At 40.2% G+C, this 15937-nt stretch overlaps 1 protein-coding gene across 4 annotated transcripts in view; it reads right to left on the bottom strand.

Moving 5' to 3' along the window:
- Window positions 1-15937, bottom strand: part of OSBPL6 (oxysterol binding protein like 6) — an 87904-nt gene that overhangs the window by 40269 nt on the left and 31698 nt on the right. For 3 of the 4 annotated variants that reach the window (XM_065881175.1, XM_065881176.1, XM_065881179.1), the window contains exons 4-9: window positions 14226-14279; window positions 13063-13176; window positions 12776-12946; window positions 10082-10214; window positions 3564-3667; window positions 2908-3000 (exon numbers count right to left, since the gene is read on the bottom strand). In XM_065881175.1, coding sequence (XP_065737247.1) covers window positions 2908-3000; window positions 3564-3667; window positions 10082-10214; window positions 12776-12946; window positions 13063-13176; window positions 14226-14279 — 669 coding nt within the window. The remainder of the gene's footprint in view (window positions 1-2907; window positions 3001-3563; window positions 3668-10081; window positions 10215-12775; window positions 12947-13062; window positions 13177-14225; window positions 14280-15937) is intronic. The other variant, XM_065881178.1, reaches the window with a different exon arrangement.

Genomic DNA, 15937 nt, shown 5'->3' with positions numbered 1-15937 from the left:
CACAGGAAGTATTTTTTCTAACAGGTAATTCCACAGAGACGTCTAGGACAACTATTGCCTCCAGTGAATTACACAATGGATTCTTGAGCTAGCTTCCCAGTGGCTTCAAGGAGAAATATGGTCCAAATTTTAACATTCACATTCACATCAATAGCACAATCTAACTTACCTAAGAATAAGCAGTCAAACATCCAGTATAACATGTTCTTCATTTTTACTTTCCTAAGGTCAATTTTTAAAATGATTTATTTTATAATTATTTCAAAAATTACAACTACTACAGAACGCTGCATACAAACTTCAGTAAAACAAGATCCATAACAACAATAGCAGGAACAATAACCACCACCACCACCAGGCAGTCTAGGTTCCTGCATAAATGTCTGGGGGACTAGAAGTTCCAGATGATAGAGGGGATGAAAAATGAGCCACTCGCAACAAAAGAATCTCTCAAGTTGGCCACAACAATGAAGAAAGTGGTTCAAGTAGTGGGATGATTAAGGGCTCAAAACAAATACCTGGTATCATGAGATGGGATTCTAATGGTCAAGAAACATTTAAAACAGGAGGGAAAAACCTGTGTATTAGGGTGGGAGAAAGTGGTGGATATGTTTAATCCACTACAGTAAAAATAAATGCTATGACTTTCTGTAGGTAAAATACTGATGAGTCATGACATTCATATTGGTCATAGTCATCCCTGGCTGATTTTAAGATTCCCCAGTCAGGTGTGCATGGTGAGGAAACTTCCAAGTAACTTCCCAGTGATAGAGAATGAGCATCTGAGGGATCCGGGAAGGCCTGTCGGTTTGGGTGAGCAGGAAATGTCTAGGGATGGTACTAAATTCTGCAGCATTCACCCTACGATCCTTTGTTTTACCAGATCAAGTGGAAGTGAGGTTTCTCTTGGAATGATTAATAGCTTACCACCACCTCTCAGTCTATTTATTTCCACTGGAGTTGGAACTAAATCTACTTTCGAAAGTTTAACGTTTTCTCTGAGTATGGGATGAGATGGTTTCAATTTCCCCCCAAAATAATTAAACTAGAATCACAAGGGCCATTTTGTTACTCTTTGGCAAAACAGAAACAAGGCAAAAGAGCATAAATGAAAATTTAAGAACAAACCACCCCAAAATGTGACAGGAATATGAAATGGAGAATATTGTCCGGCTTTTTGAACAACTCCTTTTGATGACTCAGAAAAAAATCTCCATAAGCTCTCCACACATTGAAAAGCAAAGCCTGTGAATAGGAGGGCTATTCAGAATTACACTCTGTTTCCTCCAGAAAACACTGAGTGATATGGGGGCCATGGTGGGCCTCGTAACCACAGTAGGACAGCCAGCGGCATTGCACTCATGCACGTTGAGAACCAACCTATTGCAGACCACAGCTGTGAATGGGAATTTGTTCAGTGGGATACCTTATAAAAACAAGATTGAAATGCTATCTATCCACAAATGTATATGTTCTTATGATGATGCTGGTCTTCTTCAATTATTTTATTTATAATTAAGGTTCTTTTTTCCTGGCTATGATAACCATAGATACCATGTTTAAAAAACAACAAAAAACGACCACCACAAAACTAGACAATCATATGCTCAAAAGCAATTTTAGGCAATTTTCTTGTGAAGTCATTTGGCACATTTGCCTCTATAGTATTAATTTTCTGAAAAGAAGAGAAAACGTACAGAAACATACTGAACAAAAGACCACAAAAAATTGTGTTCACAGAATGTGGACATTCTAACAAAAAAAAACACTGATCATTAGTGCTTGTGAAAATTTATTTTCAAATATATCAGATTAGCAAGCAAAGCAACAAAGAGTTTGTTATTCATACATTCAGAATTAAAACACAAAGAATGTTATCAATAAAACTAGAATTAAGGAAGAATTATTGTACTTATTTAAAAGACTGAAGAATTCTAAAAAGCAGTCCCTTTTACCTCTGTGTTAGAATATAGATTGATTTATAGTGCAATAAAAAGGAAAACAAAATCATAAGTCTAATTTTGATTGTGCAGGGCAAGAGTCCTTTATAATATATAGCTAGAATTGGAGTAGCAGAAATTCAAGCTTAAAGCTCTGAAAGTAACATGAATTTTGACGTAAGAGATTCTAGGCATTTGCTATATTTTGTATCATTGCAATGCAATGACATAAAAGGATCTTACTTTAAAAATTTTGAACTATTCATTTCAACTAAATAACTTATTTACAGTGAATTTCAAGTATATTTATCACAAGCCATGAAGACTTTAGTTCAAATTTTAAAAGTGAATGTTGATGGCCAATAATATTTTTGTAGAATCATAGAATTTTAGAGTTGAAAAGAAATTCAGAGATCATCAAGTAAACTCGATCACTTTACCCAGGAGTTAATGGAAGCCCCGAAACTTTAACAGAAATGCATGAGATTATACTGCCAGGAAATCACAGTGATTAGATTAGAACCCAGGTTTGTTACTTTCTAACCTATTGCAGACCTCATCTCATTTATTGATAGATACAAGTTTGGACAGCATTAACACATAAAAGCCTCTTTTAAGATCTAATATATATAAGTGAATTTTCATTACAACCCATTTGATTTTCAGTCTAGATATTTAAGGTGACTTTTTGTTAAAATATGTTTTAATGGTTCCAAGGCCATAATTGAGGATGAAAATGCCACTTTACAGCCATATTACATAATTTTAGCCTTAAATTCTTTTTACTTATGCCAGAATAAGAATAGGTTTCTCACTACTTTAGATAATATAACTCAGTCTGAAAAGCACTAGCTTTAAAGCAGTTAAAAGCTGCTTTAAACTTTTCAACTTCTATGAATTGATATATACAGACTAATATTTTAAAATATATATATAAGTATAAATGAAGGAACAGTAAAGTCTGTACCTGCAGTTGTATTTTTGTATCTTTGCTGACACTTTTTGTTCTCCATCGTCTCGTGACCCGCTTGTCTTTCTTTGAAATATCTACACAGTTAGCCTACATTACACAAATAGTTAAAAGCAACAAAGCATTATTAAGTTAACACAGATGATACAGGTATAGACAAAGAGAGCACAGCAAGTTAGTACAGAATCATTGTTAGACACCTAAAGCAAACCAGCCAGGAGATAAAGGTATATCTGATGCACAGTGGGCATTAGAAGCAGAGATAAAAACTTAACCATAAAACGTATTTTTCTGCTACACCAAATGAAAACAGGATTAGCGTTTTTGCTACACGAAAAGACAGTAATAATTCTGAGAGTATCTAAGTTATGTCTTCATAACTATCATTTCTAATGCAACACAAAAATGAAAGAATGATTCAGATATTTACTTCTTCCAGTTAGTTTGTATTTAAATGTAAAACATTTCAAAACATACATCTTAACACAATGACACCAAGATTCAAAAGTATTAAGAATAACTCCAGAATATAAACCAATCCTTATTGTAGTTATTTCCCTTTAAATGTTACCTTGTATATTCATAGAACAATCCAGTAAAAATTCTGAGTGAATATCTTAAGGTCCTTTGACCAACAGCAGTAAAATGTTTACCTGCATGTCAGTAAAGTTAGGTGCTGACTGAGTTCTCTGAAGTATTTCCAAATTCTGCAGGAGTTTGCTAAGTTCCACAAGGTTTGACTGGCAGTGTGCAAGGTCTAATACAAATCAGAAATTAAAATATGTTACAACTGGGCAGGGAGTGGTGGTGATGATAATAAAAGGCACTCTATCCAAATTATGGCAAATACGATGAGGCAGATCTATGTTTATAGAATGATGATACTGGCAAATGAAAGAAAACAGAACTGGTCTCTGGTTTAGAACCATACAACCGCTGATTATTTATTGGATGACCTCAAAACCCACTCTTACAAATGAACAGTTATTAGTGTAGAAAGCCATTAAAATCCCAGTGAAATTGGGTGCGCTCATTTTCCTGCTGAGGTGGGCTTCGTCACATCAGAAGCACACTCAAGGGAACTTCAGCAGTTGTACAGTTCTGTTGTTAGGAATGTGTCTACCTGCTCTGAAGGTCTTCATATAGGACTCAGAATCTCTGCACACTCTACAGAGAGCAGGGCAGCAGCAATACATCGGGGGCCAGGTCCCACCCAGGTCCCATCTCTCAGCAGCATCTGCCCTAGGGTGGAGCCCTAGGTGAGCTGTTCAAGTGCTGCTGTGGTTCTTCCAGGGAACTCTTGGCCATCAGTGGCCTTTAAATTCCTCAAGAAAGGAAATCACCCAACGCAGGTGACGGAAGAGAGTACTGAGGGGGCTAGGACCCTTCCACCACCTTCTCCCCATTTCAGGGGAGGCAGCACCATTGTACTCCTCCCATGCGCCCCACGAAGAAAATAAAGTGAGTGACTTGGAAGGGTAGGAAATAACGAAGATAAACGGGAAGGAATGAGGGAGAAAATTAGTACAAAGAAAGAAGGCAGGGGTTAGAGGGAAGAGCAGAAAGGAGTTGGCTAGAAGAGATCTATTTTCTTTTTTTTTTTTGGTACACGGGCCTCTAACTGTTGTGGCCTCTCCCATTGCGGAGCACAGGCTCCGGACGCACAGGCTCAGCGGCCATGGCTCACGGGCCCAACCGCTCCGCGGCATGTGGGATCTTCCCGGAACAGGGCACGAACCCGTGTCCCCTGCATCGGCAAGCAGACTCTCAACCACTGTGCCACCAGGGAAGCCCAAGAGACCTATATTTTAACTTGCCTTTTAAAGAACAAAACGACATCACAAGCACCATGCTGGTACGGACGTTATCTAACACTACCTATCCATTAAAGCTTCTATCCAGTAAATATTACATTAATTCTCCTAAATAACTGTGATTACTCTACACAAATGGTGTATGTAAGTAGCGTAGAGATATAGAAATGGGGCTTAAAATCCTTTCTAACAGAATGGAAAGAGAACTTGGTGAATGAACTCGATTCAAGGCAAAAGGATCCAAAACTAAGGGTCGGGAGACATTGATTTACTTTACACTTCTCAGCTGCAGTTTTCTTACCTGTCAAGTGGTGACAGTACTATTTACTCTCTTACCTTCCTAATGAAAGTAGCAACTGAGATGGGAGGTGAGAAAATTCTATGAAAACCAGAAATGGTCTTTATGGAGTATTAACTGCACTATGTTTAATCATTCTTCTAGGGCCTTAACTTGGAACAAGCACACCATTCCTTGACACTTCTATCATGGACGAAATGAAACCCCTGGCAGAATTTTGCTCCTTGCTTAAGTGTCTGGTTGTATGTAAGGATTATAAGGACTTGCCCAAGACAAGAAAAATACCTTTAAAAAGAAATCTCTAGAATTTCATTAAATTAGATCTAATTTTAGAATCTGGGAAAAAGGAAATATTATGCCAAGAAAGGACTGTTGAGACAGTTTATAACAGTAAAAAAATTTAAAACTTAAATATCTAGCAGTTTACTTACTTTCTCATCTTCCCTACCTTGTTCTGAAAAGAACTCTACTCAATATTCTGTAATAACCTACATGGGAAAAGAATCTGAAAAAAGAATAGATATATGTATATGTATAACTGAATCATTTTGCTGTATGCCTGAAACTAACACAGCATTGTAAATCAACTATATTCCAAAATAAAATTTTAAATTAAATTAAAAAAAATAAAAAGAAACATCCAATTGCAGAATAGTTAAATAAATTAAGGTATATCCAAAGTTATCCATTTACTATTTCATTTAGGAATCACTGACTTGGAAGACACTATGCACCCAGCACAGTTCTAAGCACAGGGAATATAGCAATAAAATAAGATTCATGGAATTTACATTCTGGTTTAAAGAAAATGTACACAATAAAGAATCTGCATGTTGAACTATTACATACCATTTTAGTGATGGCATATACTGGTACATAAGGATGGCATATAAAATACTAATTTATGGGGCTTCCCTGGTGGCGCAGTGGCTGAGAGTCCGCCTGCCGATGCAGGGGACACGGGTTCGTGCCCCGGTTCGGGAGGATCCCACATGCCGTGGAGTGGCTGGGCCTGTGAGCCATGGCCCCTGAGCCTGCGCGCCGGAGCCTGTGCTCCGCAGCGGGAGAGGCCACAGCGGTGAGAAACCCATGTACCGCAAAAAAAAAGAGAAAAACTAATTTAATATTTTGTTTCTATGGGAAAAAATGCTCTCCAAGCGCCAAGAAATTCCCTTACATACTTGAGATCTGGACTGACGGAAGTCCAGACCTATGAATAGTTAACCTCTTTAAGTACTGGAACTATAAATGTGCTATGTTATGGGTTCAAGAAGATGTTACTTGATGAACTTCTGAAATGCAACCAACCTCAATATTGCGATGCTATGAAATGATCAAAATAGACCACCCCCCCAAAAAAAAGTGCTGTGGTAGTTCAGGAAAGGGACAGTTACTGTGGTTTGAGGTCGTCAGGGCAGACTTATAAGAGACAGTAAAACCTTTTGTGGGTCTGGAGGATTGATAAAAAGGCTTAGCAAAACAGGAAGGTGGAGGAGGGCAGAGAGGGCACTGCAGGTTGGGAAGACAGCCTGTGCAAAGGCACAGAGGCAGGAACATGCAAGCACGTTCAGGAAATAGCAAATAAGTTTAATTAGGCCTATGGAAGGCAAGGTTGAAAGGGTAGGCAGGGCCAGAAAGCTGAAAGCTGGATGTTAAACCCTGGGCTAAGTAGTTTGGACTAAAGCCCAAGAGCTCACGGAGAACCACCTGAAGAGATTTTTGCAAAAAGTTATTTTATGAAATAGTGGTCTTGAGGGACTATTATATGTAGTGAACAAAGAATGGCTTTGGGATTAGTCAAATGTGGGTTGGCTGGAGTTCCAGCCTCTCTATCGGGGCAGCTGTGTAATCTTGGGAAGGCTCCTTAATCTCTGTGCATTTCACTTTCCTCATCTGTGAAGTGGGGATAGTAGCAATACCTACGTCTCATAGCCGAGGGCAATGGGATAACGGCTGCTAAGTGCTGGCACTGGATGCAAACATGTCCAAACACAGTAATTTCCCAGGAGCCTCTGAGAGCGACGGAGCCACAGAGCAAGAGACTGAGGGTGCGGGTACCAGTCAGAGACTGGGCAAAGGGTGAGCCTGAGTTAGGACAGCAGAAATGGAATTCCAGAGGAAGGGTAGATGAGGGGGAGGGGAGATGGGGGAAGTTTGCAAAGAAATAACAGAACTCAGTTTCAGCTGGATGAACAGGGTGGGTGAGTCAGAGATGACAGAGGTTTCAGGAGTGGTTATGAGAGCAGCACTGACAAAAACAGGGGAGCCCAGGAACTGGGACCATTTCCACAGAGGAGACAGAGAATTTGGTCTTAGACAGGCTGAGGAGAAGGCATGACCGAGTGTACAGACAGAGAGAGTCCACAGCAAGGGAGGGGGTGGGAATGTAGCAAGGGATGGATAAAGAGGTCTGAAATTTAAAGAGAGTTTTCAGCCCTGTTAAGAGAAATATGGTGCAGTGATTAAGAGCACATGCTCTGGAGTCAGACTGCCTGAGTTTGAATCCCAGCTCCACCATTACTAGCTGTGTGAACTGGGTCCAAGTGAGTTAACTTCTCTGTACCTAAGTTTTCTCATCTAGTGGAGTAAAGTGGAGTTGAGAGGATTAAATGAGTTGACGCACTTAAAACACCTAGAACAGTGCCTGCGGCACCCCATACCTATCAGCTGCCGCCACTACCACCACTCCATCACCAAAACAGAGACTGCAAGGCGTCCCTGGTGGCGCAGTGGTTGGGAGCCCACCTGCCAATGCAGGGGACGCGGGTTCGTGCCCCAGTCCGGAAAGATCCCACATGCTGCGGAGTGGCTGGGCCCGTGAGCCATGGCCACTGAGCCTGCGCGTCCGGAGCCTGTGCTCTGCAACGGGAGAGGCCACAACAGTGAGAGGCCCGCGTACAGCAAAAAACCCCCAAAAAAACAACAACAAAAAAAGCCCAGAGACTGCAGTTGAAACTAGAAGCATGCCTGTCATCTCCAAAGCACAGAGCACAGTCATTAGGATCAAGTTGGCCTGGGTTAGCCCTTCAGCTCTGTCAAGTACTTGCTGTGTAACTTGGACAAGTTACTTCACCTCTCTGAGCTGTAGTTTCTCTACCTATAAAAATATGGTTCAAAATTCCTGCTTGGTACTATTGCGAAAATCTATAAAATACCACATATGTAAAGTGCTTAGTTCAGTGCCTGGCCCATATGAGCACTCAACAAGCTATAGTTACTATTATTGAAGCTAAAAGCAGAATACTGTATCTTGATCATCCCTGCAACCAAGGTTGGCCAGAGGAGAATCCCAATGAAACAGAGAAGAAGCAGTTGGAAAAAAAGGAAAACTTCATGGGGCCTAAAAGAGGAGGCTCATTAAAGAAGGTCTTGCAGGGCGGGTCAGAGGATGAGGCTTGAGAACAAAGCAGAAAGCAGATGGTGTCCTGCTGCCAAGAATGCTTCTTCTATAGAGCAAAAAGGGCAAAGTCAAATTATGGGAGAGAAGCTGAAGTCTATGGGTAGGAATGACTGAAGTGGGAAAGGCTGAGGTTGTTCTCAAGACAGGAGATCATTACTACACTAAATCCTGAAGGAGAACAGAATGGCAGGATGAGGACACAGGTAGAGAGATCAGGATGGGGGGAAGCAGGGTCACCCCCGAGACTGGAGAGAGGGCACAGGGATGGGCCACAGAGTATCTGAAGCATACAAGGAGACAAAGACATCCCCCCACCAGCCAGGGGCTTCTTGGCATCAAGGTCAATGTCAATTTATTTTGGTCACATGAATGGACTTTGTCCCAGTAGACAGTCTCAATCTTTTCAGCAATGTCGGTGGCCACGTTAAACTCCACAAGCGTGTGCAAAGTGGCAGAAATTAGAGGAGAGGCTGACTGTCTAGAACCGCCGCAGAGGCAAGCCTGCAGTGTCTAGGACAGTGAGGTCAGCTTCTTCCCCAACCTGAAGTTCATAAAGGCAAAGTAATGTCTGTGTGTTTTGTGAATATACTCAAGTAAAACCCTTTTAATGGAATGTTAGCTGGACACACTTTATGAATATAACATCCCCCTTAAAGTCATATTTTCACATAAAGATTAAGTTTGGAATGTGGAGAGGGCTAATAAAAATGCTGCAGACTTTGAGTTCACACATGTGTAAAGAAAAAAAAAAAAAAAGAATTGGTTGGGGCGTGAACAAAGGTTGCCAAATCTCAATTTTTCTGAGGACATAAAATAACGTAACATCTCCTTTCACCATAACTTCATAAAAGAAAAAAATTTAATATCAAAAAAGTTAGGCCCAACATCACCTCAAGATAATTTAAAAATTAAATCAATTTAGATGTATTAAATACTTGTTATGTTGTTTCTGTGTTGTTTTGTTTTGTTCATTTTTGAAGGTCAAATGAAAGCTGTCTCACAGACTGGAAATGGTCTGTGGATCCAGTTTGGACCAACGTGCTAAGGCTCATTTCAAGGAAGGAGAAAGTTTCTGCAGATTAAGAGGCTGAGAGATGGTACAGTGAAGAATCATGTATTAGCTCGGAGTATTTAATAACTGATCCATAGTGGAACACCACTACCAGGTAACTGTGGATCTAAGATCAGTATAATTTTGCTGTTTATTGTTGGTTGTTGGGAAACATACATTGTTCCGTGGGCCAGATGGAGCAGCAGAGAAGGCAGCTGTGTAAGTGACCTAGTAGACTGTCAGCAGCGAGGCTGGAGGGTGCTCCCAAGGCAGCACTCAGCTGGGTGATCGCCCCCAGGGTCCGGGGTGTGGGAGGCTAACGAAGCCAGAGGGAACTGCTAACGCAATGAAGTGAGAGGGTTGAAGTGGGTGGGAGTACGGGTAAGGGAAAAACCAGATTCAGGAGTTGTGAGGGCGCAGGAGAACGGACAGGTAAGAAGCCCGAGACATGACAAAGAGGAGATCTGGGATATAAAAATAAGAAAAAAAAAAAAAAGCTGGAGGCAATCAGGGGGCTTGGGGGGTGAAAGGTACAGCACCCATAATTTGCCCCTTTTGCGTCTGTTTCTTTGGCTCATCCTGAGAGCCCACAATGGGCAAGAACTAACCTTCTGCACACCTGTCCATTTCTTCCGAGTCTTGTAGCCAGGCTGCCACTTTGCTCTGCCCGGTGGTGCAGGTTGCAGGGAGGCTGCTACCGCATGGTAAAGGGGACTGCCATGGAAAGCTGTTTGGCTGCGCCTACGATGAATAAAAAAACGCGTATGGTTAGGCAGAAATAGTACATTTAAGTTACTAAAAAGAACACAAGTATACTCAAAGCGACATTAAAAAAGAGAGGAACAAAAAGGCATGCTCAAAATATGGAAGAAGCCTCTTGGCTAAATGTGGTATGAGCTCAGTAGAGCCAAAATTTCTAAGCAATAATGACACGACACTCGTTAAGCTGCCATCTCCACCAATAAACAAAGGGGACAACATTCAAGTATGTTATATCTCATACTTGCAAGGACACGCCAACTCAAATTTTCAATAGTTTTGCATTACTCAGTAAGTTACAGCTGATACAGTGTCCTTGTTGCAGTACTCCACTCATGAGTGAAGGCCTTTCCTTTCCGAAAGCTCTCTGTACACTTATGATCAACTCATGGTCTCATCAGCTACCTGTGATTCTTAAATACATTACCCACCAGCAAGCAACCTTGTCATGCTGTGAATGCATATTGAAAACTGTAACATATAAAATGGCAGTCTTGGCAAGTTATTATTATCTATAGCTGATAGACTTTCCATTAAAGGGATTTTATGTGAAATAAAAGTTGTATGAAGTATGTAGATACTAAAGTGAGTACAGTAAACACTGTGAAAAAAGCAGAAACTTATTTCCCCCAAAGCTGAAACAACTTTAAAACTCCATATTTGACTTTAATATTCAGTTACAACTGATTGCGTCTCTTCTAAATCATTATGAAGTGAAGGACGCACATACTTAGCAAACCCAGACTTATTTATTACCCTCACAGGGCCACAAACCAATTAACATTCGAGAGTCTCATAATTTGATGCTTAGAATTCAAGCAAAGTGATAAAAAGCTCTTTTCACTCTTTACTGCATTTTGATAAATGTAACAGAAATCTTTCACTGAGTTAGATCTCAGAGGTATGTCATTTGTAGCTAGAGCAACAGATCTATGAAAACCAGAGTTGAAGAGCTTTCTTATTCCAAGGCAAACAGTGGGGAGGATCTGGTTTCAGTTCTCCATTCTCAGATGTCGCCCAAGTTATTTAATAAATAACACAAGGGATGAAAATAATATGTCTTTATCAACACTCTGTGCCAAAGACACAGGCAGAAGCTGGAAGAACCAAAGGGTCAAACATTTATATTTTTTAAATATCCATCTGGGATACATTTCTTGTTTAATTTGGACTAACTCTGGGATTCATTCTATTCTGTGATGAGAACACAGGAGGCCCAGAGAAACTTGGGGACTATCTTGCACATCTTGTGTTGGGTCATTCACTAAGTGCCCTACTTCCTAATAACCCTGACCTACTGGTTCATTTCCTTTGATTTCAGAAGCAGTTAGTACTAGGGTTAACCCAATACCCTGTTCCTAGGAGAGAGATATTCCATAATGAAATAAGGTTTGAGAGCCTTGTGAAATACAATTTACGGGATTTAACAAAAATTAGGTAAGTAATTTCCATCAAAATAGCCAAAACTTAAATACAGCTGTGTTTCATTTAATCTGATTTGATGAGTCTTGCAGTTACTCCATGAGGTTTTTCAATGCTTTGCAGAGGAAACTTGGATATGTTATTCCATATATCCCTATGTAGGAAAACAGAGAAAAGCAGAATCTTCGCTGAAACACATTTGAACTCAACTCCTTGTGGCAGCTAGTTAATTCACAGATGTCTCTATTCTCAATATCAGGTGCCAAGTGAGAAACCGGAAGACCCCTGGGTGGTGCAATGTGGCTATGGTTCAGAAAACTTAATTATTGAGGCAAAGGCAGAAATAGCTGTCTCCCTGTCTATTGTCTTAACCTTGGTTTTTAACAGGCAACACCTCTAGCTTTTCAGCAACACAGAAAAAGAACTCTTAATACAGCCGAAAGAATAGCTTCAGCCTTCCTTAATCTGGTACCTGGTATAATGAAAAAGGTGCTGATTTTGGAAACAAAGATGAAGATTTTGATCTTGGCTTAGCTGTTTAATGTCTATTTAACTTCTGGAAAAATTCTTTACTGTCTCTGAGCTTTGGGTATATTTAAGACTAGAGATTAATGAATGTCCAATGCTTAAACACAGTGCCTAGTCATTCAAATATATTATATTCAAATATATTATATTACTGTCACAATCTCTAGCCCACTTGCGTTAACCTCATGGGGAAATTCACTGGTCTCTCTCACGGTCATGTATATATTACAGCTCAAGGCGAAAAACAAGTTTCACTTAAAAAACTTTGTGGTCTTCTTATTACCACCCAGGAAGACATCAATTTCTAGGTGCTGATTAACCAAATGTTCACTCTACTTCTTAATATTCCCACAAAGCCACATACAATTTAGATGTACTCCATTCATAGAAAGGAAAACTTAATTCTCTTGGTCCACATTTCCACCTAATCTATACTTGTAATTAACTTTGATGGTAAATATCACTATTGTCTTCTGAGGGTTAGTTTACAAAGCAAACCTTCTCTTTCTGGTTTGTAAAATGAGACACAGTTAACATGTTTGCATAATTTTCCAAGCAATTTCTGGGCTGACTTTCATATAACAAAGTCATACCTTTCCATCCACAACAGAAACATTAGCAGCTGGTGAGGATTCAGCTGTGGAGGTTGAAGGAAATATGTGAAAACTAGCATCTCGTGGTGATCTCACAATTTCATTCTGCCGATACAATCGATGATGGCGCAGTTTGGAGACCCATGCATCAAACCAGTCCTGGGATTTCACCTAAAACAATAAACAAGAGGAGTAGGTAATGGTGAAACCAATCTCCTGTTTACCACTGATATAGGCAAGTGATTTCCCCAGATATTGGCAGAGAAACTGTTGAAAGGCAATTTTACCTTCAAATGATAGATATGTTCTTCTGTGTCAAGGTCTATTCTCCGAGCTTTCTTTTTAATTGACATGACAGAGAGTCCGACATCGATGCTTCCATGGACCTTTCCTTTTTGAATCTGAAATCAAAAGACTGGTAAAAAGGCTGGAAGGACATGTGATTTGATGTGCTTTTGTACTGAAGTGAGCTTAATGTAATCTTTAACTTATCTATAGGAGATGGAACATCACACCACCTCTACAAAGAGGAAATGGCTAAGGTTGTGAAGTTAAGGTCCTGAATCTGAGGACAGCTGAAGTTGCAGTGACTTCATACCAATTTCAATAAGTAAGACTATTCATCTCATTCCTGTTTTTGGCATAACTTCATAATTCTAGATTGCACAGTTTATATACTAAAAAAGATACCTTTTCTGGTTCCTAAAATAACTATGGTCAATCTCTGACCTACAACCCAGAAGATTCCCAAGTAATCAGCTAGAAGACTGCTGCTGGGGCAAAATTGGGCAGCTAGTACAGAGGGCACGGAGCAGCCAGCTCTTCCTTCTGGCTGCCCTCATCTGGTCAAGGACACACAGCTGATTCAATGAAGGAGCTGGGGACAGAACTGAAATCTGAGCCCTCTGTTACTTACCCTATATACAATGATAAGAAGGAGAGCATTTTCCAGTTTTGCATACAAACAATGACTTTTTATATTAAAGAAAAATAATTTCAAATAATTTTAGAGTTGGGATGCTCAAGATAAAAGAATGTATGAAACAGAAATGAAGTTCATAAGATAGGTCTTAAAAAGACTTCAGCAAGAACAAATGTTGCTTTAAACCTCAAAAAAAGCCCATATAGCATAGTTTATTGAGAGATGCAGGAAAAAAGCCTACTTGGGTTTTCTCTCTAAGACAGAAAGGGTGATTTTTATTAGTTGGTGACTTTTAGGTTTAAGCTTCTGTTTTTAACAACACACATCATAATAGTTAAGTTAAATCTTCACGCACCAGTTTGAGATTTTATGCTAGCTTAAGCATAAGCGTAAAACACACCTTCCACGCAACATTTGTTAAATCTTACAGGCACAGCAATGCACAGAGCTGGTAACTATGGCACAACACTTGTACACTGTGGTGGTTACTCCAAGCAGAATTCTAAACCAATCATCGTGTCTACTTACATCAAGTGGTGCCTTTGAATACTTTAACATTCCATTATCCAGGACAAAAAAGCGCTGCAAGAACCAAACAATCCCCAGTTACTGTCAGTATTTTGAATTATATAAAACATTCACAAGTGTGGGTCTAACATTGCTTGGCATTTTGTAATCAGTATGTTTGATCATTTTCATGTATTTGAATTCAGTGCACCTGGCCACGGTCAGTCACGTGAAATGGTTAAGGAAATCTTAGCTCGAGTTCCATACTATTTACCTAGCAGGGTTCTTTTATACATAATCCAATGGGGATGAAATCTCTCACCACAGTTTTTCTTTTCTTTTCTGTTTTTCTTTCTTTCTTTTCTTTCTTGGCTGTACCGCACATCTTGTGGAATCTGTTTCCTGACCAGGGATTGAACCCAGGCCACGGCAGTGAAAGCCCTGAATCCTAACCACTAGACCACCAGGGAACTCCCCCATCACCACGGTTTTTCTTAATGGGGGTGTCAGGGGTTGGGGGGGGAAGGGAGGAATCCCAGGGCCTGCAACTAAGACTTTCTAAATGAATCACGGTGGGGTGTTTTTGAAAGTGAGAAATGAAAATAAATGAAATGAAAATAACCTGAGTTAGGTCACAGTGATTCTGTGAGGAATTTGTCTACAGGGGATTTTCCACCTTGGAGATAAACTCCTGAATCTCCCTGGCTACCATAGATAATTCTGAAAACGCCCATGCCTGTTAACAGAAGCCAGTGGACTGGAGCTATGAATAATGAATTATCTGCAAAGTTTAAAAAGTAGCCTTATCAATATGCTTGCATCTCCACTTAGCAAAATACTTGCAGTTCACTCTTAGTAAAAGAGATTAAAAATTATTTCTGAACTATATTAAGGGGAAAATATACATATCTGGGGCAGTTTCTGTCTCTTTCAAGACACTCATGGTCCAGTCCAAATGAATCTAGCCATTTTTGCTCCACAAACCTCAGGAACTCTCTGCTGTTGACTTCCTTTCCATGGACAATTGACTGGAGAAAAAACAGCATTCAAGGACCCAATCAAACAATGGGTCCAGTGTCGTCCTCTAGTCTCTACAGATGCAGGGAGTCTTTCTGTGGCTGGTAAATTACTCTGCTGGGAAGTTTTTATGTGACTCAGGAACTCTTAGCTGCTGAAGTGACAGGCAGTCAGGCCTGGAGACACCCTACACAGAACTCACAGAAGGTCACTGTAACCCCTTTGTTATAGGTTCTGGGGTTGCGGGGGTCGGGGGGGGAGAAGTAAGCACTGGAAGAAGGAATCTCTATAGCTGAAAAACACTTGATTGCCTATGACTTGGGCAATCAAATGGGCTGATGCTTGAATAAATATCTGATGGTATTAGAGACCAAGAGAAAAGGCAATGCTAGGGAGAACCTCCTATTGCTTGTGTAGCAAAATGTCTAAGGGAAGGTCCAGAAAGAGTTGCTGTTGAACCACAGCCAGTTTTGCTGAAACATGGACTGAGAGTGCTTAATTAAAGTTAGCCATTTATATAAAATGTGTTTCTTTGACCCCTTTCTTCTGTTTGTCCATTCCTATCTATCAAAGAATTCTAGCAGGGATAACCTATAGGATGGTCACAGGGAAAGAGATAAGCAAGGCCACTGATTTGAGGAATTGCAAAGTGGTAAGGTCAGAATGAAAGGCAAAGGTGATTCCAGGAAGGAGTGTGGCCAGTTGGCCAAAATCCA

The sequence above is a fragment of the Phocoena phocoena genome, chromosome 7 (assembly GCF_963924675.1).
Source record: "Phocoena phocoena chromosome 7, mPhoPho1.1, whole genome shotgun sequence".
NCBI classification, from domain to species: domain Eukaryota; kingdom Metazoa; phylum Chordata; class Mammalia; order Artiodactyla; family Phocoenidae; genus Phocoena; species Phocoena phocoena.
This window is presented reverse-complemented; position numbering and strand designations above follow the sequence as displayed.